This window comes from Ambystoma mexicanum, chromosome 6q, assembly GCF_040938575.1.
Source record: "Ambystoma mexicanum isolate Mex_15411 chromosome 6q, UKY_AmexF1_1, whole genome shotgun sequence".
NCBI classification, from domain to species: Eukaryota; Metazoa; Chordata; class Amphibia; order Caudata; family Ambystomatidae; genus Ambystoma; species Ambystoma mexicanum.
Genome location: NC_090937.1, coordinates 681637456 through 681664410, shown reverse-complemented (window position 1 = coordinate 681664410; position 26955 = coordinate 681637456). Strand labels below are relative to the sequence as shown.

Genomic DNA, 26955 nt, shown 5'->3' with positions numbered 1-26955 from the left:
ATTTCAAAAAAAGGTAGCAGGTCCTGGTCTGGAGGCAACCAGACGTGGACTCCCTGCTCACTGTGCTCAGAGAGGCGCAGCTTCATCTCACTGATGAGGCCCAACAAGGCTGAAACACGTGTATGGGGTTGCTGGTGGTACTCTTGTTCAGAGAGGAATTGCCATAGCATTTCGGTGCTGGACTGGCCATCTGGACGGGACACAGACTGATATGCAAATGGATATTTCCCATCTGTGAAAGGTACAGTGACCAAAAAGTGTGTGCTGCAAACTCTCATCTCAGAACAGGTTACCATGCCGTGTTCTTTCTGGAGAGGAGCGCCTGCTACCTTTTTGTAAATTAATCCATACACATATCGATCCCCCTGATGAACTACAGCACCATTGTATCAATAATTTAACGCAGAATCTGAGGTTTCATTACCAAGATTAATTCACATCAGCTGGTAACTGCTGGCAGCCACTGGAGAAATTACTGCGTTAATAGTCGAGGGTGCAAGTCTCTCCGCTTTTACCAATCTACGATTTCAAACACATATGTAATTTCTGATGCCCATTTTGACCCAGGATCATATTTAGTCCAGAAGTGCATCAGGTCCCCATTATTCAGGGTAAGCAAATAAAGCCTTCTTAACACAAGCCCATATAGATTGTGCATTACCTCATTAGAAATTAGTACCCAGAAATATGTCAAAGTTTGGCATTACCCATAATGCACACAACCATTCCTGCTCCTGTGGTGGTCATTGCTATGCTGGAAATGCATCGGATGGACAGGGCCTCCGTATCCTTGTCCTTTACTGCCTTTTATCATGTGTTCTGTTGTGTTTTCCGCACATGAGTTCATGTGGGACTCCTGGCGGTGCAGCACTCTCCTTTGGTTTTGGTGAACAGACCCATGGGATACCCTTATGGCACCCATGGGTAGGGGTACAAGCCTGTGCCCCTAGTGTATGTTTTTGGGCACCTGTGTGTGGCCCACAGAGCATGGTATGGGTTGGTGGCAGCTCTGTGCTGAATTGACTGGTGCCCGAAGAGTCCTCCATTTTGGGATGCCCAGACCCTGTTATTGGAATAGATAGATTCCTGATTGAGACAAAATGGCCTCCGTGGCCTCTTGCCTTCCATCACCTGTTACCTTGATCTTCCCAAAGTTCCGGGAAGCCCTGAATCTGTCCCTTCCCCCTGACTGACTGGTGGGTGGAAGTTCCATATATGGTAGTGTGGGGAAGTGCTGACCAGACTGGCTGGAGCATTCCCAACAACCGTATGTTGTGGGTATGCCTGTGGGTGGGACCTGGGTGAATGGAGTGTGTGACGAATACGCATTCTATGTTGTGAATGTCTAGTTTCTGGTGTTTGACACAATGACTGAGACAGCCCTGCCCGAAACTGGTATGAATGCAGTGTGGAGTGCTGCATGGCTGGGTACTTGTCCCAATACACATAACTTGTTATGAGTTTCTGGAGAGAAGTGAATGGCCTGAATGCACTGTGTGCATGATTGGCTGCCTGCCTGCATGAATACCCTTTGCCGTGATTGGATGCTTGAGCATGACCCAACGGACTGAATGGGAGATCAACAGTATATCTGGGGACCTCTCACTGCTAGGAATCGTGTTCAGAAGCTGAAGTCCACTACGACGAGTAACTGGAATAACTGAAGCTTAACCTTGAGGCCCTACTGGATGAGAAGAATTGCTGTTGCTCTCCTTCACAATCTGAAAGCTGCTGTGTCTCCAAGAACTGACCCAGAGAGGACCTAGTAAGGCGCCCTCTTCCGGAGCTATGAGGGACCATCATGCACCAGCTGATCTTTGCAAAATCTCCCTGGTAGACAGACCTTCGACAGGCTGCCGACCCGAGACGGGGACTGCTGCAGAATCCCAAGGAGAAGCGCCTGGACTGTTGTCCACCACTGTCGACGACCGCAGCCGCCGTGCTCCCGTCTGCCTAAGAACTTTCGAATCCAAGGAGGCTCTCGTCCGCATCGCCGCCGTCTTATCCCGCTGGAGAAGACCTGACCGTCGACGTGCTGAGGAGCATCCACCGGTGAGTTTCCCGATACCCAAAGACCACAGACGCCGACGACTTGCCGCCTTTGCTGGGCCACAGTTCTTTAAACTCTTTGCGGTCCAGAACTATCGACACCGAGGTGCCCCGCACGCCTCTTCCTTGCAGGACGTTTACGCTTCCCCATCAATGAGCACCGCTAGGAACAAAGCTGCCACTTCACCGTCATAGCTCGACCTGTTATCCATCGGACGTTCGACGACCTGTGACTCCTGCCTTGAAAGGAGGGCACTCTAGAAGGGCCGTCAATTCCCCGACGAGGAACGCTACAACACCGGGTACTTTGGGGTTGCAAGACTATTGGGAAGTCTCTTGTGAACAATCTATGGTCTGAGCTTGTATCTTTATTCTATAGGTTGCCCAGGTGGAGCGGATCTCCACACAGAACTGTGTTTAACGGTAGTGACCAGTATTTCTGCCAATTGTTCTTATCAACTGCTTTCCTCTTACCTCTATGGTTGGCTTCCTTTATGAACTGATTTGTGTGCCATTTAACTGTACAGTTGATGCACTTTAAAGAGATCTAATAGTAATTGTGGTACCATGTAGAACTGTATATATTTGCCATTATAGATAACCGAGTACAAAGTGCGCTATCGTGATATTGTATATAACCTTGAATATTATATAAAGACTGTGTTTTAACTGATACAGTGTGTGGACATTCCTTTGTGGGTGCTTGGGGACTACACTGTACTTAAGAACCAGCCTGTATCACCTGCTGAGAAGCTGGGCCTTGAATGCTCGTCCATTGCTACCTTATTGAGAATCTTGGCAGGGGTCCTCTGTGCCTCTCCTCTACCATATAGAGAGCGGAAGTACAGAGTAGACTTCTTGGTGTCATTTATGCACTGTGCTTGTGTGACCAAAGGTAGCTCCATGTAACAGAAGAAGTAGACCCATAGCTAACTTAGATATTCATTGATCCATCATCCATCCATCGATCCATCGCAGGACACAACAAACAGAGACGCAAAGAAATGTATGGCAGGTAATGTTTATGTATTCCACAGGCGTTACCCTTTTTTCGGATTTTAGCAGATTTTTAGATATTTAACCTCATTGTGATTGATAAGTGTATCAATGGAACTGTGGTCAATTAGACGTGTTCAGCGTATGCAAGCATATGTCCTGGATCAATGATCGGACCGCTGCAAAACTGCTAGAGTTCATTTAGAAACAAATCTTTACCTTAGTGGCTCTGCCGTACATTATTTTGGTGATGTATACTTTCAGAAGCTAAACCAATGATCACAACATAAACGAGACCCCGATCTGGTTCTTTTTTTATAGTTTTAGCCAAAGAATTGCCCGCCTGACATGTTATTTAGGAAATCGGAGAAAAAGCTGCTCACATTTGCCCTACCCTCTGCTTGCAACCTGGCCACGTTCTCTGACTCTACTTCGCTCAGCGCTCCATCGAGCTGGGGGTATCAGTCCAGCATGCACACTTCAGCTGACTCTTAGAGGTTTGCTGCCACATGGGAAAATGCAGGTTCAGAGTTTGTCTCGAGTCATGAAGATGTGGCATCCCATCAGAGGACATTCAGAGCTTGTGAAAAGGAGACATTTATGGATGGGCATTGGGATGCAGCGAAACCTGGACCATCAATCCATTAATGACCAACTTTATTCAGAAAATGGTATCGATCCATCAAAGAGCATTAATCCTTTCGAGGATTGATTATTGTAATGCCCTCTACATCGGAGCAAACAAATCCATTACCCACCGACTTCAAATTCTTCAAAACAATGCCCTACGAGCCGCCCTTGGTGTACCCAAAAGATCACATATTTCAAACATCAGACGTCTAAACAACTGGTTATCCTCCCAAAACAAAATCCACCTCAAAGTAGCATCCCTGGTTCATAAAGCCTTGAACAATGCAGCACCAAGCTATCTCCGCAATAAACTCACAAAAAGAAATCACTCGCGCCCTGCCAGAACTGCAAATGCCAACAGCCTCATCATTCCTAGATTCAGGTTATCTAAGGCGGGGGGTAGTAGCTTCCCGGTGCAAGCAGCTCAATTATGGAACTCATTGCCTAATCCTCTACGCGAGGCACAGCCCTTCCTTAAATTCAGAATCAACTACATCAATTTGCTAAGGACTGCCAATGAATAGCCTATTGGCGCCCACTTATCCTTCACCCCATCCTAGAACATACACTTCATCATGATCTTTATGGTCCCACTCTCTTGTACATAGACTCTCTTGATCATATTTTGTATCTATTCGGCATGTAAACCGCAACTGCTGCCTTCCTGTGATATTTTGCATTCTATTATTTGTATTTTGTATTTATACAGTGTATGTATTCCCATGACCCCACCCTGCAACCTAAGCTTCGCATTTTCTGTACTGCTGCGCCCGGCTACCTTCGGGTTTGGTGCGCATTATAAGTGAATAAAACAAACAAACAAACAAACAAAGTACATTGGTAGTGTAACGTACACAGCTAGCTGTAATACAACTCATTACAATAAGATATATAATCATAAAATCAGCTGAATTTACCTATATGATAGGGGTATAAAGCATCATTAATGAATCTCTTAGGAAGCCTGCTTAATATATACTACAATTGTGCAGGTATTTTGTGGTTCATTCAACATTTTTAAATACATCAAAGCAACTGTACATTGGCGAACACCTAACATTTTCAAAACTACTTTTACAGTGCGTGAACAAATTACATCATATGTTGGACAGAGCAAAAAGACAATGCATAACCATTTCAACTATGGCACGGACACAAGTGCTCAAATAGTTGGGATTTTGTACAAAGCCCTTTTGTCTTTTTCAGTGGTAGCAAAGGCTGGAACTGTAGAGGAATGCATAAAGGGTGAGTTTTGAGGGCTAAGGTTGAGGTTTGGTAAAGTTGAGGGGCCCCATTGCTGCACATCCTCAGTGGTGAGCTTGATCCCCCACCCCCTTTTCCACTAGTCCTCATCACAGAGGAAAAGTAATTAAGAAACACTGAATAATAATGATTCTATGCACTTTGGAAAACAAGTATCCAAGTACTCAGCACCTGTGTGCTAGTGTTTGTGGATAGCTCTACAGTTGATCTTCTTTAGTATGTATCTATACAAGCCAAGGCTGGACAACGTTCTAGATAGGCCGCGAAATCAAGTTTACAGGTGTGGCGGGTCAGATGAAGGACACAGGCATAGTGTTCACATTTCCACTGCTTATTTATTAAATTATAAGAACAATGCCTATCTTTCCCTATTGCTATGAGGGTATTTCCTGCCTATATAAATAAGATGCTTGTCAGTCATCACAGCGTCTCCAAATACTGAGTCATCTGTCCAAAAACGAGTTCTACCTGATGCTACCCCTATTCTAATTAACTAAATGCAGCCAGGACAGTGACTCTCTTCTCCAGACTGTTTCTTCTGAAAGAGTTATTCTTCTTTCCAAAGTTCTTCTAGTAGTCTATTTTTAAATAGTCTCTCGTCACGTTCTTTGTTAGTTCTTGCAACACCCTCAGTAGGTTTTTGGGCTTACTTTTTTTTTTCTCTGGACAATGTTCAATTTATCCCCATTTGCCCTCTTTCTTACCCTTTGATCCAGGCTGCTATGCCTTTTGGATTCCTCCGACATATATTTTCTTAGCTGGGTACAGAGATATTTGACAGTTAATGTTCTCCCTCTTCCGAGGTGGCTTACATAGCATTTCTCTTTTATGAGCTCTGCTGCATTTAACTTTGTGCTCAAAGGATTCTCTTTTTGAGATTCTCCACATCTTGCTTTATTGGATACGTGCCCCTATTCCCAGGTCATTTCTATACAAGGCTTAATGCTTATAGGATTATTTGTGATTCTCTTTCTCACATTGTTAAAATTCCAGTTTATCACTTTTCTATTCCATAGCTTGTCAATTTCACTGGGACACGTTTTTCCAGATGTACAATGATTCCACAGCAGCCTCCCGGTTCTCATGTTCTCCCTGTTATAAAGGACCAGCGGGAAGCTGTACCTCAAGCGGCACAGAAAGGCCAGGAAATTCTGTGACCAAAAAATGGAAATAGTCAAATTAAATGGCAAATCCCACTTTATTAACAATCCACATAAAGCAGGGACAGCAGTTAGCACACAAGTCTCAAGAGCTCTCTGAGGTTTCAATACAGAACAATGATTATGAATGATATGATGGGGTCATGCCTTCCTGATGGAAAGTATGGAACCGATGGAGATGCCATTAGTAGGCCGGCACATTTTCCTCACGTTTTTCTAGTGAGTCGTCTCATTTATTTCAAGATGGCTGCCACTGCTATATCCTGTGGCAGTATGTTGCAGCCGGCGCGTTGCAACCTAAGACTGTCGGTTAGATGCTAGTGTGATTTCTACTTTGGAGCCAACACGCCCTCCGTTGTCTTGCTCTGTGTTTTTCTGCTCACGGCTTGAATTGCTGTGCTATCTTGTTTTCGCCCTTTCCTGTCTCACGCTGGGATACCCGCTATATTCTCTCTCTCTCTCCCTCTCCCTCTCTCTTCATCTCCTCGCCCTCTCGCTCTCCCTCTCCTCTCCCTCTCTCCCGCTCCCTCTCCCTCCCTCCCTCTCCCTCCCCCTCTCTCCCCCTCTCCCTTCTCCTCCTCTCCCCCTATCCCTTCTCCCCCTCTCCCCCACCCTCACCCTCTCTCTCTCCCCCACCCTCACCCTCTCTCTCTATCCCCCTCTCCCCCTCTCCCTCACCCTCTCTCTCTCCCCCTCTCTCTCTCCCCCTCTCTCTCTCCCCCCCCTCTTTCTCCCCCCTCTCTCTGTCTCCCCCTCCCTCTCTCCAGAGGAGAGCACCCTAACTTGCACCGAAAGAACAAAGACAAAAAGAGGAAGGAGAGGAGGAGAAAGAAGACGGAGTTGCTTGATAATTCAACAGAAGACCAAGGGGAGGTTGGATGCACCAGAGTCTGACAGCTTGTAACGCCCCACGTCGTCCCTCAAACTGTACAAGGGGCTTATAACTGAAGTCCAGACACTGAGATCTGAAAACGTGGCCCTGAGACAACAGATTTCCGTCAGGGATGGTGATCTGCCCCCACTACCTTTGCCCTTTGGGAAGTATGATGGCAGCCCTAAAACACTGAGCTCCTGGATGCATCTTCCATGTACATTGCCTTTTGCCCCAGGGCCTATGAATCTGACTGGGCTTGAGTGCGATTCTTAGTGTCCAACTTAGTAGACAATGGACTTGCCTGGGCCACTCCATTAATTACACAGTCGGACTCTTCTATCAATAACTGCGCTCAGTTCAAACAGATGTTTTGCACCCGCTTTGAAAGACTGGAGGTGCGGTTTTCGTCATATGAAGCCATGTTGGATCACCGGCAGGTTACACAGGACGTGCAGTCTTACAGTCTTTGAGGTTGGCCACAAATGCCAGATGGCCTGATTCGGCACAGCAGACACTCTTTCATTGGGGACTCCATGATGAAATCAAAGATGAGCTCGCAAGGACCGCCTGACCCCATCCTTCCAGGACCTGGTTACACTTTCGCTCCAGATCAAGTTTCGTCTGGGAGAAAGGCGGCAAGAAAGGAGAAGGAACCGACCAGCCCTGTTGCCCTTGTCAAACCCTTCTCAAGGAAGTGAGAAACCAACTAGTACATCCGGAGAAGAACCGATGCAGATAAGTGCGACAAGGGGACCGCTCACTGACGAGGAACGCAAGCGGCACAAAGATATGGATCTTTGCATATACTCCGGATCGTCCAAACATCTGTTAAGGAACTCCCCGGAAGTCCCACCTCGTCGTCAGGAAAACGCTATACCCCGAACCTGAACAGGGACAAGTCTGGGGTACAAGTGTTAAGTCCCTGCAACAAGACCTTGTGTATGGATGCTCCAGAAGAGAACAGTTTGATGGTGTTTAAGGTGGTGTTATCCTACGGTTCCACATCGTCCTGGGAAGTTCTCGCTATGCTAGACTGCAGTGCTGCAGGAAATTTCATTGATATAACATGGGCCACAGAAAACTGACTACCTGTGAGAGCAAAGGAATAATCCATACCTGTAGAAGGGATCGATGGAACACCTCTGTCTGCTGGACCCATTGTATAAGAGTCTAAACCCCCTCCAGGTGACATTGTATCAACACCAGGAAGTCATTGTTTTTGATCCGATAAAGGGGGCACACTTTCCTGTCATCCTGGGGATCCCTTGGCTTCAGCGCCATAGTCTGGCGATCGATTGGTCCGCAAACGCCATACCGTTTAATTCCACACATTGTCTACGGGATTATCTAGTGCATCAAGACTCCACTCCGCTCCGGAATCAGGTTGACACTCTGGCTGCGTCTGAAATTCTTCCCATACCAACACATTACTAGGAGTATTTAGGAGTCTTCAAGGACAATCAACCACATCTCCTCCCTCCTCACCGAGAAGAAGACTGCTCTATCAAAACCGTGCCAGATAGCGCCATACCATTTGGGAGGATGTACCCATTGTCGATACCCGAGAGAAAGGCCCTCAAGGAATCCTTAGACAGCAACCTACAACATGGACTTATCCAGGAGATTATTTTTCATCCCCAAAAAAGGATACCTTGAACTCAGTCCTTATATAGATTACAGGGGCCTAAACCAGCTGACGATAAAGGACAGATACCATATGCCCTTGATCAAGGAGGTCTTAGAGGCGGTACAGGGTTCTACCATCTTTACGAAACTCGACCTGCGTGGAGCATACTATTGGTTATGCATAAGAACCGGCGATGAGTGGAAAACGGCATTTCATACACCACTGGGACACTTTGAATACAGGGTGATGCCTTTTGGGCTATTCAATGCCCCCGCTGTATTCCAGCGTTTTATGGACAAGACATTCTCGGATCTGCTGTTTTCTACTGTGGTAATATAACTGGACGACCTACTGATATTCTCTTGTTCTCCCTCTGAACACTGTCGTCGCGTATGTAAAGTGCTTGCAAGTCGCCAACAGAACCACCTGTTTGCCAAGCCAAAGAAGTGCATATTTGAAGTGTCCTCTGTTTCTTATCTAGGGTTCATCCTGTTCAAGGAGGGAATTAAGATGGATCCTGGGAAGATTAAGGCTATACTCCAATGGCCGTCCCTTAAGGGCTTGACAAATATACAACGTTTCTTGGGGTTATCAAATTTCCATAGGTGCTTTATTGCTGGTTTCTCCAATAGAGTGCTTCCCATTACTGCTCTTCTGAAAAAAGGTGTGATGTTCCATTGGAATCCAGAAGCCGAGCAGGCCTTCCAGTCCCTTAAACAAGCCTTCATGACAGCTCCAATACTAAGCCAGCCTGACCAGACTCAGCCCTTCATCGTTGAAGCAGATGCTTCATCAGGAGGCATAGATGCCGCACTACTGCAAAAGGGACCAGACAGACTCGAACATCCCATCGCCTATCATTCTCGCACTCTTACACTCGGTGAACAGAATTATTCTGTTATTGAGAAGGAATTACTGGCTATCCAACAGGCATGTGAGGAGTGGCTCCACCTTCTTCAAGGAGCATTACACCGCTTTACAGTATGCACTGATCACAGCAATTTACGCATTCTCCAACAGATGGAGATTAGAAACACTTAACACGCCTGCTGGGCGTATTTACTTTTCCAATTTGACTTGGGCATCACTTATATCCCGGGAAAGGACAATATACTGGTGGATGCTCTTTCACGCATCCTTGGCGATGATTCCGACACCTATCAAGGTCAGGAATTACTGCTTGCCGGTAAAGAGATCATAGCGGTAACAAATACCTTCTTACAAGACGTTCAAGAGGAGCAATCCCGGGAATCGCCACCATGCTCACCAGGGGAGCCCTTGAAAGAACGGAAGGGTCTGTACTTCAAGAAACGCACCCTTTTTCTACCGACTGCAAGACTTCCATTTTTAGCCATATCATGGTGTCATGATTTGCCCACAGCAGGCCATAAGGGCCAGAAAGCAACCAAGGAGCTCATATCTCGCCTCTTCTGGTGGCCTACCAAGGATAAGGATGTTCAATTCTATGTATCCTCATGTCCTGTTTGTGCAACCAATAAAAACCAGTCCACCAAACCTCTTGGATTGTTGCAACAGAATGACGTGCCTTCACAACCTTGGACGCATATTTCCACTGATTTTGTTGTGGATCTTCCTTTGTCTAGTGGTTACATGGCTATAATGGTGACAGTGGATACCCTCAGCAAATTGGCCCACTTCTCTCCATTATGAGGACTCCCTACCGCACCAGAGACGGCGACAGTATTCTTGAGAGATATAGTTTGCCTACATGCACTTCATGATACCATAGTATCAGACAGAGGCTTGCATTTTACGTCAATGTTCTGGGCGGCTCTTTGTCATCTGATGGGAATACAGCGAGCTCTCTCTTCGGGGTATCACCCCCAAAGTAATTGGCAGACTGAAAGGTTGAATTACACGCTAGAGCAATGACTCCAGTGTTTCTGTAGTCCGAGACAAGACAATTGGTATGACTTCCTCTCCCTAGCAGAGTTTGCCTATAACAACGTGATCCATACAGTCACTAAGACGAGTCCATTTCTTTGCACTTATGGCTATCATCCCAGACACATTCCGTTCAACACTGCAGTCTCCATCAGGATACCTTCCTTAGACCATCTGCAGGACACCCTCAAAGAAACACACAAACAAGCTCAAGAGACTTTGAAAAAGAGTAGGAGAGAATACAAGAAATGGCCTGACAAGAGAAGACTCCCTGATCCTCCTTGGAAAGAAGGAACCCATGTCTAGTTGACAACTAAGTACCTGCCCCGGTGGGTGCATAGGGGGAGGTTCTCTCCTCAGTATATAGGACCTTTCCCTATTACCTCCACGATCAATCATGTAGCTTTTTGCCTCTTTCTACCAGCTTACCTTAAGAGGGTTCACCCTGTGTTCCATACTTTACTTCTCAAAGTGTACCAACCAGATCCCTACAACCGACGGAACCCTGAGGCCAAGTTCAGCTCAAGAACCAGCTGAATATGAAGTGTCTCGCCTCATCAATTATAGGTACAGTATAGGGGTACTAAAATACCTGGTACATTGGAAGGGATATTCCGATGCAGAGCGCACCTGGGAACCTAAGAGACATTTGCACACACCGCTGCTCATCCGAAGGTTTCACAGACTGCATTCAGGCAAACATAGGGGACCCGCGAGAAAGAGGGGACATACTGTCATGCCTTCCCGATGGAAAGTGTGGAACCGATGGAGAGTCCATTAGCAGACCGGCACGTTTTCCTCACGTTTTTCTAGTGAGCAGTCTAGTTTATTTCAAGAGGGCCACCGCCGCTATAGCCTGTGGCAGTGTGTTGGAGCCAGCGCATTGCAACCTATGACTTTGTCGGTTAGACGCTAGTGTGATTTCTACCTTGGAGCCAATGTTCCCTCCCTTGTCTTGCTCTGTGTTTTTTCCTTGTTTTTCTGCTCATAGCTCGTATTGCCATGCGATCTTGTTTTTGCCCTATCCTGTCTTACCCGGGGATACCCGCTAACTTGGCTCTCTCGCGCTCTCTCTTCTCTCTTTTCTCTCTTTCCTCTTTCCTCTCTTTCCTCTCTCTTTCCTCTCTCTCTCTTTCCTCTCTCTCTCTTTCCTCTCTCTCTCTTTCCTCTCTCTTTCCTCTCTTTCTCTCTCCTGTCTTTCCCCTCTCTCTCTTTCCCCTCTCTCTCTCTCTCCCTCTCTTTCCTCTCTCTCTTTCCTCTTTCCTCTCTCTCTTTCTCTTTTCTCTCTCGTCTCTTTCTCTTGTCTCTCTTTTCTCTCTTTTCTCTCTTGTTCTTTCCTTTCTCTTTCCTTTCTCTTTGCTCTTTCTCTCTCTTTCCTCTCTCTCTTTCCTCCCTCTCTTTCCTCTCTTTCCTTTCCTCTCTCTCTTTCCTCTCTTTCCTCTCTCTTTCCTCTCTTCCCTCTCTCTCTCTCTTTCCTCTCTTTCCTCTCTCTCTTTCCTCTCTCTCTTCTCTCCTCTCTCTCTCCTCTCTCTTTCCTCTCTCTCTCTTTCCTCTTTCCTCCATCTCTTTCCTCTCTCTCTCTCTCTCTCTCTCTCTCTCTCTCTCTCTCTTTCTCTCTCTCTCTTTCTCTCTCTCTGTTTCCTTCATCCAACCTTCTCAATTACACTCAACAGCCGCAGTGGATCTTTCACGGACCATTCTGGCCTTTGTAGTCCTTTGGATACTATCACTGCTCCCAGCTGACTATGTACCACGGATCCTGTTTATCTCCGGAATGGGACACTTGTTATTCAACTTTCAGGATCCTCACAGGGTTTTCTTCAGCCAAGAGGCTTTTTCCCTGTTCGTTGAGGGGCACGCGCCCAGGGAATCCTCGTTGCCAGGTGTTTCCAAGACCTCGGCAACATGGCCTCCAGAGGAGAGGGCCCTTACTCGCACGAAAAGAAGAAAGACAAAAAGGGAGAAGAAAAGAAGAAAGAGAGAAGGCGAAAGAAGACGGAGACGCTCGATAGTACAGCAGAAGACCATGGTGAGGCGAAAGGGAGGGTGGAAGCGGCAGAGTCTGACAGATGGTCTATTTATATAGCACCTATACACAATGTGTTTCAAAGCACTTCAAGGCAAGGGAGGGAATTAGGGAAAATACAATGACATTGTTACAGACCTTGAACAGTAAGGATGTGAAATTAACTATCGTACTAGGCCTGACAACATTTCAGCAAGCTCTAAGACCTAGATAAGGAAGGGAGAGGGAGAGTGGGAAGGACATGGAAACAGATAGGCGACTACCCTACTAGGCCTGACAACATTTCTGGTAGAGCCAGAGAAAAATAAAAGGTGAGGGAGAGGGGTGCAAAAGGAAGGGGAGGGACAAAACAAGCAACTATCGTACTAGGCCTAACGACATTTCAGATAGTGCTGGAGGTGTGTGGGGGGACAATAAGGGGAGGGAGGAGGAGACAGACGAGGTTGCTATCATACTAGGTCCTGTGACAATTCTGATAGAGTAAGTGCATAGAAGAAAGTAAGGGGAGGATATAGGAAAAGGTAGAAAGGGAGAGGAGGAGAGAACGGAGAGTAAGCAGTAAAAAAGAGTGGAGAAGCAAGAGGGGAGAGCGAATACCATTGCAGAAGTCAGTAGTAACACATAATGTTGCAAACCAGGATACAAGATGAAGATGGGAACAGCATGATTCGGGGCCATCATGAGTACAAGATGCAAAGGAGCATGAAAGTTGAGAAAGGGTGACGCAACGTGAATCAATGAAGTCCATAAAAGTCAAATCCAGCATTGGCCACAAGATGGTGATGGTGAAACCAGAATGTATCAGGACAGACTCCTGCAGAAGTAGTCTGGAGGGGGCCGGAGGGGGAGGAGGGGAAGCAGGGTAGAAGAATCAAGCAAAACAGGCAACACCTGACAACACCTGTGTGCGAGAAGGGAGGGGGAGTACAAGGGAAGATCACGGGGGTACCAAACGGGGTGGGGATGGCCTGTGGGGACAGAGGGAATAAACACATGTTGGTGCATGCTTACCTGCTGTCTGAGCAGGGGGCCTGGCCCTGGGTGGTCCTGGTCCAAATAGGTCCAAACGGGAATTGGCCTTTTCTTTCGTCTAGCCTTCGCTTCGGATGCACAGGCGAGAGATGCCCTTGATCCAAGAGTTAAGAGCAGGAAGGAAGAGGCGGGGCTAAGAAGGTGGGTGGTGCTTAAGCCAGGTGACCTAGATCACTTGCACCTGCTCCCCATCTGCAAAGGAAAAGAGGCTGGAGAGCTCCTTAAGTAGGGAAAAAGAGCTGCAACCAGGAAGGCACCTGGTGGGCGGGGCTTGCTCAGTGGGGGGGGAAAGAGCAGCAACCTGGAAGGTGCCAGGTGGGTGGGGCTTAGGCCAGGTGACCTAGATCCACTTGCACCTGCTCCCCATCTGAATGGAAAAGACGTCATAGCTGATGTAATATCATAATCTTAGTTTTAAAAAAGACGGGGTTTGAGGATTGGTTAAGGGAATTGTGTACATATACAATGTATAGGGGTTAGTCTTTTCCTTGGACATGACTATCTTATGGCCCCACCTTAGACCACCCCTAAATTGAAAGAGAGAAAAAAAGACATAATCTCAGCAATATGTAATTGAGTAATGCAACAGTTAAAGGGCGGCATCACGTTGAGCGTTTTGATTGGTTGACATTTATCTTGCCAACCTTGAGCACTAGGCAGGTCATCAGCACATGGGCAAAAATAGTGGTAGGGTGAGCATACCCAGGAACTGCTTCTTCTAATTAAATAAGGCACCATCCCTTATTTTCTAGGCCACGAGCCAGGGCATCTAGCTTTGTTTTTGACCTTGTTGGTGTCTCTTCTGAGAATTTGTGGGGAGTAGAGGCCGGTGCCTGTCTGGGCCTGGAGCTAATGAATGGAGAGTGTTTTCCAATTATAGGTCATGTGCGAGAAGACCATGTTTTGAATAGGTTTACTCGGCTTTTACCATGATTTTAGCTCATATCAATAAGAGTGTTACCCTTTCTGGCCACTGGAGACTTAGTCGATCCGTACCTCATAAAGTAGTAAGCTTCTAATTCGTCAGCACCTGGCATTCAAGGCTGTTCATGGTCTACTTAATCTGAAAGAACTATGGCTTGCACTTGGGAATTATTATCTTATGTTCTCTTTGGAGCCATCCAACCTCCTTTGTTTCACAGTAACGTTGGAATGAGGCTGGGCAGCCACTGTTCACCCGCACGGATTTGTATTTCAGCTAATTCAGCAAGTCAAACCTCTCTGCAGCCTCAATGCTTCTGATTGTGCATTTTATACAAGAAGGCCACTCGTTTCTGTTGCGTTTGTACGTTAAGCAAGCTGTGTACAAATTAATTTTGCATTTCAGCATATACATTGTTTGTTTTGTTTAGGATCATGGCAAGGCATGTTCTAGTAATCCATTTGTTTGTGGCTGGCAGCAATGCCTTCGGTTTTAGGTGCATCCTGTAGATGGGTGCAGTTCTTGGCAGTATGTGTTATGGCTGGGGCTTGTCTGTACCCTTGTTGGGTCCTTAATATTATGAATGTCTCACCCTATTTCTTTTGCAGATCTCGGTTGTTCTTACATATACAAAAACGCAGTAGTGTTATTTTCAGTATAGTCCGGAATTGTTTTAAATGAAGCAACATTTCTACAATGTAGGTATGATTTTGCAAGGGCAAACGTAGTGCTGGTGCAAAATCAATTATAGCAACACAACTTTTCACTGCAATTTTTGGCCTATTTCAAATGTCACGCACAATTGCACAGACACTAGTGTTTCGTTTTGATATTACTTTATGGCAGCTAATATCTGGAATACACATTTTTTTGAATTTCCAGAAACATATTGTGTCTTTAAAATGTTGATTTCAAAATCTCCTTGCGTCTTCTTTCTAGAAACACTGTGACAGACAAAAGGCCAATCTACGCATCCGGTACCGGCCATCGCTCTTCCAGCACATGGGAACGCATTCATCACTGGCTGGGAAGATACAGAATTTAAAAGTAAGGGCGTTTCTAATTCTTTCCACTAAAATAAGTTATTAAAAGTGCCTAACTCATCCACTTGTTTAAGTAAAATACCCCAGTCCTCCCTATTAGAAATGCTCATTCTGTGCCCTATTTTCAGGTTTGGGAATCGGGGCATGGCCGTAATAGTAGGTTGTTTTTACAGGTCTAGAAGCTAATTTCACAGCAGTGTTGCCTTTCGGAGGTTCAGCAGATATCGAATACTGCACGAGAACAGACCCAGAATCCTTTAGCGGCATTCAGTAGCCAATTGATTTCCTGCTTATAACTGTGCCCGTTTGTGAGAAACAGAGAGGATACTTGTAACCTTTTGGGAGAAAAAAAACAATGATTTATTTAATTTTACAACAGAACAAATCGGCCCTGAGGACCAAGTTAAATTACTGAGCACAATGAGGGAATTGAGCTGTACGGGTCCCGGGCAGTGTCTCTAAAGCTATTATAATCAGTGCAATACCTCATTTAGACTTGAAACTAGCTAAGAGGTTGCATAGATTAGATCCTTGTGTGCTCTAGTAAATGTGAGTCATGATAATGGGGATCACAGACGATGTGGGGAAGGACCTGGAATAACTATGGTTTTTGATTGATGCACTACTTGAGAGATTTTGCAGCAGGCAGAAGTAGGCGCCGAAGGCAATGACGTAACCTCCGGTTCTCCTTATATGAAGAGGAGCAGATGGCGCAAACGGAAGCCACCAATGATTCAGCCTCTGAGGAGACGAGCAAGTGTAGCAAACTCTGTGTGTTGGTTGTCTGTAACATTGGGAGGGTGCAGTTGAGCATCTGACAAGTCTAAAACACAATTTAGCTTACTGCGCCACACAATACGGTGGTGCATCCAGATGCGGGGGCTTGAGTTGAATCCGTGTGGCTGGGAATCTCAGGGCTATTGGAGATAGACGAGCTGCACCTTCCTGTATAGCCTGCAGAATACCCAATGGGCTCTGCCGCCTTTAATGTGATGTTACTCTAATGGAGATGGGTCATTGTAAGCCATGCACCAGACGATTGACTCCTTGTTAGTGCATCAGGTGTATTAGGGAATTCATGTTGTTAATTCTGCAAAAGGGTGAGCTGTCTGGCAAAGTAGTATGCTGCAGTTGAATAGGTTCTGCTCTTGGTCGTAGGAAGAATAAGGCTGCTCTGTATTGAATGGCCATTTCTTGACAAAGAAGTTACTGAAATAGGCGCCTTCAGGGGCATAAAGGGGAGCATACAGAAAGAGCCTCATTGCGACCACTGAAATGGTGACCTAAAACATGCATGCAGTGGAAGTCTGCTCTGCCATAGGAGTCGGCTGCCAAGGTTCACTGCATAGGCCACCAATCAAAGGCATGCAGCATAAAGTGTACTCAAAGGAAATCAACTGGGATGAACAACTATGCAGCTATGGAGCCACAACCACACCTTTGCATGTGGATCAAGGCTTATTAGTATTTGAGATTTATAAAAATTGATTTTTAAGCAGCACTTTTCTGTCATGTGATCTGTTGAGTCCAGGCCAATTTAGTTCAGACAGATGCCATCCTGCCTACCCAGTCGTCTTTTTCGAAGGTTATGACCTGTTTTGATTGTGCATGTGCGACACACTTTCAATTATTCGTATTCCTTATTATGCTCCATTAAAAGTTTCACACGAGAATTCGCCCTTAATCCAAGACATATTCCACAAAGCAGATTACGGCAATGCACCTTCTGATTTAAGGTTTTGCTGGTACAACATTGAAGGATGACCTCATCTGTATTCTCCCTGACTGCATACTAGCAAAGGACAGCATCTGGAAGTTTTCAGAGGCATGTTTATAGGAAGTATCTCGCTAAGGCTAATGTAAATGCATTGTCTTCTAAACGCCGCATTGGGTATATAGTTTAGCCAGCCTCTACGCACTGCCTAATTTAGTATGCATAATCGGGGAGTAGACTCTGTAAACCCTATAATTGGCAAGGCAGCCTGTTCCCCTTCATTACAATTGTTGGAGCCTGTGGCAAAATCATAGAAGGAAGATGTTAGACCTGGAATACAGTATAAAGAATGTTTCTATACAAGCGTTCTAAGGTGTTCTAGGTTTCCCAACTTTGGATGGTCACTGGCCACAGTTCTGATGGTCTCTTGCTTATGCTCGCTTGGACACATGGACTTCAGTTCCCAGGCACTGAAAATTGGCTTCACATTGTCTTTTCGCGTATCTTTTGGACTTCAATTCCCAGTGTACAATCTAGATGTGTCCAGTCTTTCTCAGAAGGTTCAGACAATGTGGCCTTGAGTTCTCAGAATATCATCATGAAGTGTGCTTTTCATTTAGAGGGTTCTGGTAACATGGACTCCGGTTCCCAGGAGGTAATCTTGAAGGTGAAAGCCTCCTTTCAGGCACTTGTTAAAAGTGGACTCCAGTTCCCAATTTTCGATTTTGAATGGTTGTCTTTTTTTCCAGAGAGTTCTGTAAACAGGGATTCCCGGTGCAAATGAGCAGTCTTGAAAGGACCAGTCACTTGTTCAAAAGAATGTTTGGCCCTGTTTATGTCCCAGTAGGCAATCGTGAAGGGCCAAGTCTCCTTCTCAGGAATGTTTGACAAATTAGACATTATTGCCCATTTTTCAATCCTGAAGGTTTCCGTGTCTTTCTCCTAGCTATGGGAACAGGCATTTCAGTTCCCATAATCGAGTGTTCAGTCTCTTTATGAGCGAGCTCGAGAACGTTGGCTAAAGTTTTCACTATGCAATCTTTGCTCATTCCATATTGTTCTCTATGGATTCTGGGCGTGGACTTAAATTGTCAGTAAGCAATCTTGTAGTCTTCATACTCTTTCACAGGGAGCTTTTCACCATGAAACGTTTCTCCGTTTCTGAAAATCTACACAGATCCTCTTCGTCATAGCTGTTGCGAATGTACACTTATGTTAATGCTCCAACAGTGCTATGGTTATTGACCGGATGATTGATCAGCAAACCTCTTCAAGGGCATTGCCATATGCAATTACATTCCTACTGTGCTGTTAATACACTGGATTGATTCTCTGCACAACCTCTTGCTCAGTGGTATTGGGAATATAGGCTTCTCTTCCCATAATCAAATCTTTACATACTTTAGTGTTTGCTGCTTTGACCCTCCCTATCATATGTCAGTTACCAGAAGGGTGGGCCACAAACCTGCCTCTAAGAACTGCAGTGGAGTCACTGCTGGCACTCCTGTTCTCCCCTCTTTTCTAGACTTTTGACTACTTTCATGCTTGTTGTTTCTCCCGCTCTTGCGTTCTCCATCTCCCTGCAGAATGATTCCACACCTGTCTGCAGTGCCAACACAAACTAAGCCCACTTGGATTCACCTGCCTACCATTTCTCTGTCTTTCTAGACCTCTCACTACCACATAGGCTTAGCATCTGCCAGGGTTTCCTGTGTTAAGTTGTCAACAGTTCCTTTTCTCTGTAATGGATTTGTTGAGAATGCTTTCCATGCCACCAATACTGTTGCCTCCTTCAGATTCATAACTGATGAGCATTCCATGTCCCTGGATCTGCTTTACAAACACTGTGCTTCATATTTAAATTGGTCTGAATCGAGCCGAACACCACCTGATGTTTCCCATCCTCGTTCCAATGATCACGTACCATGGAGTGTCCTCCATTTTGAATCTCAAGTGGTGCCACAGGTGTAGTCCCATCCTAACAATGGGAGGAATACTACTGCTCTCATTGCTGGTGCGTGGGGTTGATGGCATGCCAACACAGGTTTTTAGGAAAGAGCAAGGAAATCTGATGTATTGTAGCATCTTCGACACTGGCTGTCAAAGGTCTGGCCTGTGCCAGAGTGAAGTCTGAATGAATCACCCTAGCAGAAACCATACAATATTTGCTTGTGACGGCTTCCAAAGTGCCATGATGTGTGGATATTCACAAGGCTGTTTTGAGATGACAAACAAGGCCCTTTCATCCTGCAATGCACCTATATGACTCTCTCCTGCATTAATACTGCATGGCTCCCCTCCCTCCCACAGCAGCAGACTGTGGCGATGCAGAGCCAGTGTTTTGTATCCTGACAGGAAAGGGTGCAAATGAGCATAGACTGAGACTGAGGGATGGTAGTGGATGGAATCCAAATCGGACCATGGATTCACAGGAGAACGCAAACCCATGGAGAAGAACGCAGGATGGAAGAAAATGGCAGAGGCCTAATCTTGGTAGAGCCATTCATTGAGAACAGCAATTTAAGGAGAAACACTGCACACAGGAATTTGGAGTCAACATTCTACATCTAGTACATCTAGAGAGCACACCTTTGGAGAAACATTTAGTAAAATGTCTAGAGCACTTGGAGAAGAATGCATACAAGTCAAACGGATGCATGCTTGAAATCGGGGATCAGAGTTTTGAGAGCTCATTGGGTAGCAGACATGCAACATGTGGGAACTTGGGGCCAGAGTTCCTAAGGTATTGAGGAAGTGAAGATGGGGAGAATCGTGGGTGGAACTTGAAGTAAAAGTTCCCAGAGAAAATGAATTCAAAACCGAAGTGCCCACAAGACACTCAGATAGTGATTACAGAACATACTTTTGTGTTCAGATTTATTGTGCATGAATTCAAGAGATATTGAACAAGTGGGTGCTAAAAGAATGCACATTCATGAAGCATTCTCATTGAAAATCTGCAGGCTATACGAACAGAATACCACATTCGAAGCATGCATGCAGCTAATTCCGCACAACCTCATACGGCCTCACATCCAATTTTCTGCGGCCGGCCCAAGCAGGTGTATATACCATCAAGTCCTGTGCATCCATGTTCATGTAAATAACATCGGATGGGTGTGACTCCCAGGAACTAGAGAATGCTAACCTGCTTCTTATATCTTCCTATAAAGGCATTACTTGCATCCACCATTCATGCCAATTTGACTCTTTTTCTTGAGAAAGAAGAATAAGAGGAGGATTATAATAGCTTTATAGATCCAGCTGTTGTGCTGCACCGTGGATTATAGACCTGAAGCCCTTGTTAAGTGCCCTTGCTGCACTCAGGCCTTTAACTCTGTCTTTGGAGCCATAACTCCTGGCACGACCCTTGGATAAGGTCTGAAAAGCTACTTTAATAACCCCTGGATTTTTGCCTCCGTAACTGGAAAATCTACAGACTATCTGAGGTGGTACAGCTGTGTAAGCTTTTAGGTCTTGCAGATTGTTGGCTTTCACTCGCCTTGGGCTTCATGCCTTCGTGCCCACTGCCATTTTTACATCACTACACTCGACTGCCCATTCTTCCTTGCTGTGCCGGCTAAAGAGCACACTCCCTCAAAACATGCTCAGCTTCCACTCATCCGTTGACTCCTCTGCCCCTTTTCCACCGGATCATCCCCCTCATTGCGCCGGCATACCTGGTCATGGCTCATCCTCTAGGCCTACTCCACACATGCTAGATGACTGAATATGTGTGGAGCATACGTGCAGCCAAATCCCCCATAGCATGTCAGGTGGATTTACTTTCAATTGCTGCATTCACTATTTATGCCTGTGCTCGGAAAATGCACCACATTCCCAGAAGCATTTACATTAAATGATTGCATTGCCTATTAAAGCCCACAGTCAACCAATGTCCTGCAACCGTCCACTCTGATCTACATTCAGTTTTTGCATCCACCATTCATTCCCTTTTAGGAGAAGTTAAAATAGCTTTATAGTCCCCATATCTGGCCATACCAATCATTAGGATGCCATACACCTTGTTGAAAGCCCTTGTGACACTGTCTTCAGACCAAGTCTCTTAATTTGAACTCTGGAATATTGGCTAGTCATTGAGCCAAGAGAGAGCCTTAACCCTTGTTAAACAGCTGGATATTTCTCTCCATTAAACAACATTCATAATCACTTCTAGTATCTGAGCGTGTTCTCCAGCCCTTTTCACAGCCCCTCCCCGAGCTGTAATGCCACATTCGAAAATTGGAGCATTGAAATGTTTGCCGTACCATTGCACAGAGAAGTGGCAGAGGGTTCTACAAGCTATTCACAGCCAGCAGGTGGCTGCAAACGCGGGTGAGAACACATAGTGTACTACCCATGTTGTCCAGCATCCCCCAAAACCCTTCGCAGGTGTTGCAGTCTTGATTTTGGAGAGGCAACCAAGCCATTCTGCTCTACTCGTTGGGTGGTGTAATGCTCGAATGCCTGTATAGACCCAGAGCGAGGAACGTGCCTGGAATTCTAGTTTCTCAAACTTAAAAATGTTTGCACTCAGTTGTTTTAACTCTATCCTAAAGCCCATAACGCCCAGTACATCCCACAAACCCAGTCTATAACACATATTTATGCACCAGTAACTAAAATCTGTGATCGTAGGAGATGAACTAAAGAATACCAAGACATACATAAAGGAGGAAAACATCTAGAAGACATGCCTTCTCTGTCTGCGCCCTCAGACTCTACAGCCTCCTCGCTGTCAACACCAGACTTTCCCTCTCATTTCTACATTTCAGGAAGGGGCTCAAGACCCTCCTCTCCAAGGAATGGCTGGTCTCTAAAACCCAGGTTCACACACTCTCCACTCTCCCCCCAGGGCTGGGAGGATAGCTCAAGGGCAACGCCCTCGCCTTGGAAGCAAGACGACGCAGAGCAACACAAGTTCAATCCCCGGGTCTGCACTTAGAAACCTCTTGGTATTAAGCGTGTTAATAATAGCCACTTACAATTACAGTAACCTGAGACTTGGAGATCTAGTCCGTCCGGTTTCCTCCCCTGGTTGTTGGTGGATGCCTTTCTACCAAATTTCCTGCCCTCCCACTTCCCCCATTGTTAGTTCCCTGCTTCCCTCACTGTGTCCTTCCCCCCTTTCTCTGACATGATACCGTGCTTAATAAATACCCTAATAATTATATAGGACACTCGCACTTTTTGATAAAAAATAAAATCTTTGAACTATCTGCACTGACTTCGGTCAGAACGTTTTGAGTTTGCCAAATGTCTTGTACCGTTCCTGGGAAAATGCTAATCTCAAAGTAGTGGTGTGCCACAATGGGGTGCTAATGATTTAGTCCCAGTAGGGGACGCTTTGGATTCCCCACTGTGTAATTATCTGGCGTTCCACTTTCAGAAGGAGTAAGGTAAAGTAGTTGGGGCCAGGTTCTGAGATAGCGCACACTTTTTACCCGCTAGAGCCACACGGTATGGAAGTTACGGGCCTCGAACAAGCACATGTGTCTGCTTCTCTCTGTAGTCCAGATATGTGACCTGTACTGGAATTCCGGCCATTGCATAGTATATGTAGTGCATAAGCTGATTCATTCCATAGGCATACAAGAATTCTATTGAAAGCTGATTTTTTTTTTTAAGTCGATTTGCATTTTTCCTTCTACCCAGGATAAAGACTTTGGCAAAGCGGTGCTGCACAAATCTCATCCTAACCCATCAGCAAAAGTATCCACCAGCATGAAAGAATACCAGCAATTCACCCTGGAGAAAGCCTACAGAGGCGAGGACTGTTTCTGGGCATTTGCTCCTGCCGCGGGGGACCACATCCTCATCACCTTTTTTCACCCATTAGTTGTAGATGGGTAAGTCCAAGGCTTTGGGATTACGATGCGCCACATTGACTTTGTTGATTAAAACTAGGGTTGCATGTTCGGGGTGGAGCAGCACTGGAAAAGACTCACCATTTCTGTGTGTTGCTTTTCCACCACTTCGTTTTGGTTTTGGTTTGGGTAAAAATTGCTGTGCAGTCTTTGCATTTCCTTGAACGCTAGAACCTGTTATTGCACAGCCTCCAGTGCAGTTTGGAAACCAGATTGCTTTGTGAAGGTATTTTGATGATGAGGTACAAACGGGAAACTTTTCGTGCAAGCAAAACTGTACTGTGAATGGCATGCTGCTGTTTGGATGGGTTGGGACAAAAGGCAGCCCAAAGCCTTCGTTGAATGGGGTGGCCAACTAGTAGCTTAAGGAGGCAGAAGCACGATTTGTCTTCACCCTCAAACGCATTTGTGAGCCTGCGTAAAGGCTTCAGTTGGTTTGGGGATAACCGGGGCATGGACCCCGCTGTGCCCAAAGAGTGCCCTTGCATCAGGGATCTGCCAGTGCTCCCCATCCCAATTTCCCTGCACTTAAAGCCAAAGAAAAGACGTCTGACAATACTGCGCTTCCCCAGTAGATGGCACTGTAGTACATTTCAAGAATCGCCTCATTAGTTTCAGATATTTGTATTCATATTATTTGTTGTGTAATACTCTGAAGGGAAAATATTGAGAATACATTGATTTGTTCAACATATATTTCATTTTGCATTAGACTGATTTGATCAAATCAATTAATATATAATAGATATATCTCAAAAGTACTTAGTGATTGATCCATCCATTGACAGATTTTGATTTAATTTTTTTTTTATATTTGAATATTTTTATTTTAGTCAGTCCAGTTCACAAACGCTATTTAGTTAACCGTGTTTATGGTATTTTTACCAAAACGGAGAAGTGCAATGAAAAAAAATAATAATCCATGTTTTAAAAATTAATTAAAGCATTACAACATAACGTACAACAGTTCAAAGTGCCAAATAATGCATAGAAGAATGCGTACAATGGTCCTCAAACGTTCAATACTAATGTAAAATAAAACAGTCACACCGTTAAAAAATATGTTGTGCAAAATTTGGCATTAGTTTACCCGTATTGTTCAAAGCATGATTAACAAAAATACACAAGTGCAATAAAGGGGAAGTAGCCCAAAGCAAAAATAGTCGGCCCATCGACCTTGCCTAATATTTAGATACCTAGAAAACGACGTCAGCGTATGTTGTCGGACCTGGCTATGTTTGGGATGAAAGAACAAGAAATACATAATCGACTCTTGCGCATCGCGGAACGTAGGACAGAAGCTATTTTCTAACATGTTGGTAAAGTTGTTACAGGACTATAAGCAAGTCATGGCATCAAAGTAAAAAAGACACAAGTGATCACAGTTCAAGGGTGTTTATTAAACTGTAAATATGGGTGAGATAAACACCTAATCTAAAATGGGAGCAAGCTACGACCATCAAATAATAATACCATCAAGTGGAGTCTAGTCAATTAAAAGGGCCTGTGCTAAGAAACATATTGCCAATCCGTATCGCTATGCTACAAAAGAGTGTGGGGTAATGTTCACAAGAAAAGAAAGAAGTATTTGAGTCAGGATGTTATGGCCGGGGTGTCCCTTACCCACGTTTTTAGCATAGGAAAAAGGCAGGACTCTGGAGCGCAGCACACTCCTGGGCTTCTCCAGCACGAGGTTACAGTTCCCTTTCCACTATCAGGGCCTTCTGTGCTCAAGTCTCTTCTCATGCAAAGTCTCTTGCTTCAGAGGTCCTGATAAGCCAAAATAACAAAACAAAAGTTCCTTCTGGTAGCCTTTACGTGGGGTGAATATCTGTCACCCTGGGATCCCCGTCAGTCGAGCTCCGATCCGTCTCTCAATCGTCCGCCTCCCTCAGTCAGGTTCAGACCAACCACTCACTGTGGACATCCCTCAGTCGAGTTCACGCTTGTCATCACAATTGTTCGTCGGTGTTTTAATACTCTGCTGGATTCCCTTCCCTTGGTTTTCTAGCCCCAGTCAGGCTTTTCCTTAGCCCCCAGTCAGGCTTGATAAAGTTCCATCATCACTATGATTTCGCAGGCATCACTCGGTCGGGTTCACAATTGCCCCCATAATACTGTTCGCTTTGTTTAGCTTTTCTCTTCTCCTCTAATGATCTTTAGTCTTGATGTCTTTTTAAACAATCGCACAATGTTCAGATTAGGTCCCACTCGTCCGGGCTTCGACCTCCATAACACTTTGGCTTCCTATCACCACAGTTCGCACAGCGTTCCCCTCAGCCGGGTGCAAATGGCTGTTTTATAATAACAGTAATGTCTGCAGTGTGTCAAGGACTTTCGATTGTACGAGGGATTTGACTTGACCCTTTTATGACCACCTCAACACCTTATACTAGCCTTCCATGGCCTCTTAGTACCTGTTGTTTCTTTTACTCGTAATTTCCAACAGTCTCTGTTAGGAGAAGGGTACCAGTCAAAGACCTTCGACTGAGTGCCCACGTGGCGCCAGACTACCCTGGTGCCAAGATTGTTCATAGAAAACCTTTTGTCTATTTTATATTCTTACGGTTCCCACTTGCAACCTTGAGCCTAATACAAGCTGGTTGACTTTCAGATTCCTCCGACTCACTGGCTGTGTTGAACTCGTTGACGGTTCCTTTTTCTGCTGGAGTCAAGGACAGTACCTCGATGGCCACCACGTCTCCCCGCCCTGGTAATCCGTGCAGGAGGGTGCCATGTACCGCTGTCATCCGTTGCACCACCTGCCAGCTGCAATTCCTGGTTTTATGTATCTTTCATCGGACGCTTCGCGGGTCTGGGTTGAAAATGGTGTGTGTTGTCAAGGTGTTGCCCAAATCTGCTTGAACTTATTAGCGGGACAGGATCTCACAGGTAAATTAGAAGTAGTTCTTTCTTTGGGTTCAATACCTGGGCCATATACTGAATAAAGGGGTTTCTTTCTAACTCCTAATTCATTAAATCTCGTTCTAGGGGGCTGGTAAACTGGGAAAGGTGAGAATGTTAAGGTTTGTGAAATGAATAGGAAAAATCCATAAAATAATAGTATGGAGGTCGGTCGAGGGAATGACCGGAATTATTATCGTAAAATGAATAGAGAGGATTGTAGTGTGTTGTAAAAGCAGACAGGGGTGGGGGGCCGGGAAATAATAATTGGAGGGACGGGGAGAAGAATGACTGAGTACTCTGATAGGCAACCAGAAAATAGGGATTCTGGGAGATGTAGTTTCCCATGGCAGCAGGGTTTGTGTTCCTAATAGGTTTACCAGATGCATTCGGTTTGTTGGATTTTAGTAAGGGAGATTCATTGGGTGGAATGGAAGGGAGGTTGACTTGGAACAGCCTATGAAAGCCTCAGGGACTTCGTCCACTTCCCCTGTGTAATACCATGTCTCACCTGGGACATTCCCCCAAGCATAACCCTGGGTTCCCCTACCCAGGGAAACCTCCCTCGCTCGTCCAACCACAGGGTTGGGATCTGAGAGTGCCAGCCATTCCCTTCCCACCTGAATATGGGATTCTCAGGATCTACTTGGGGGGGAAAAAACCTTCAGGTTTCTCACAGGACCATCTGCCAAATGTCAAGTTCAGAGGGATACAGTTAAAACACTATTTGGTGATGAAGATATAATGGTTCAAATAAGGAGCTGGTATGGCTGCCTTCTGTAAAAAATCCCCAGATGTAGTCACTCCTCCCTTAGATGGAGCCCCTTCTCATGATGCCAGGGAGGTGAGGCTGCTGCCCAATAGCCCCCCTGGGGGGTGTATCTCATGGGGAAGCAAGCCCCCTATGGGATTAGTGATGACCTGGGGAGAACATGATATCCCC

At 45.5% G+C, this 26955-nt stretch overlaps 1 protein-coding gene across 3 annotated transcripts in view; it reads left to right on the top strand.

The window, feature by feature from the left end:
- Positions 1–26955, top strand: part of MGAT4D (MGAT4 family member D) — an 877674-nt gene that overhangs the window by 751096 nt on the left and 99623 nt on the right. For all 3 annotated transcript variants that reach the window (XM_069631175.1, XM_069631174.1, XM_069631176.1), the window contains exons 10-11: positions 15424–15531; positions 22897–23090. In XM_069631175.1, coding sequence (XP_069487276.1) covers positions 15424–15531; positions 22897–23090 — 302 coding nt within the window. The remainder of the gene's footprint in view (positions 1–15423; positions 15532–22896; positions 23091–26955) is intronic.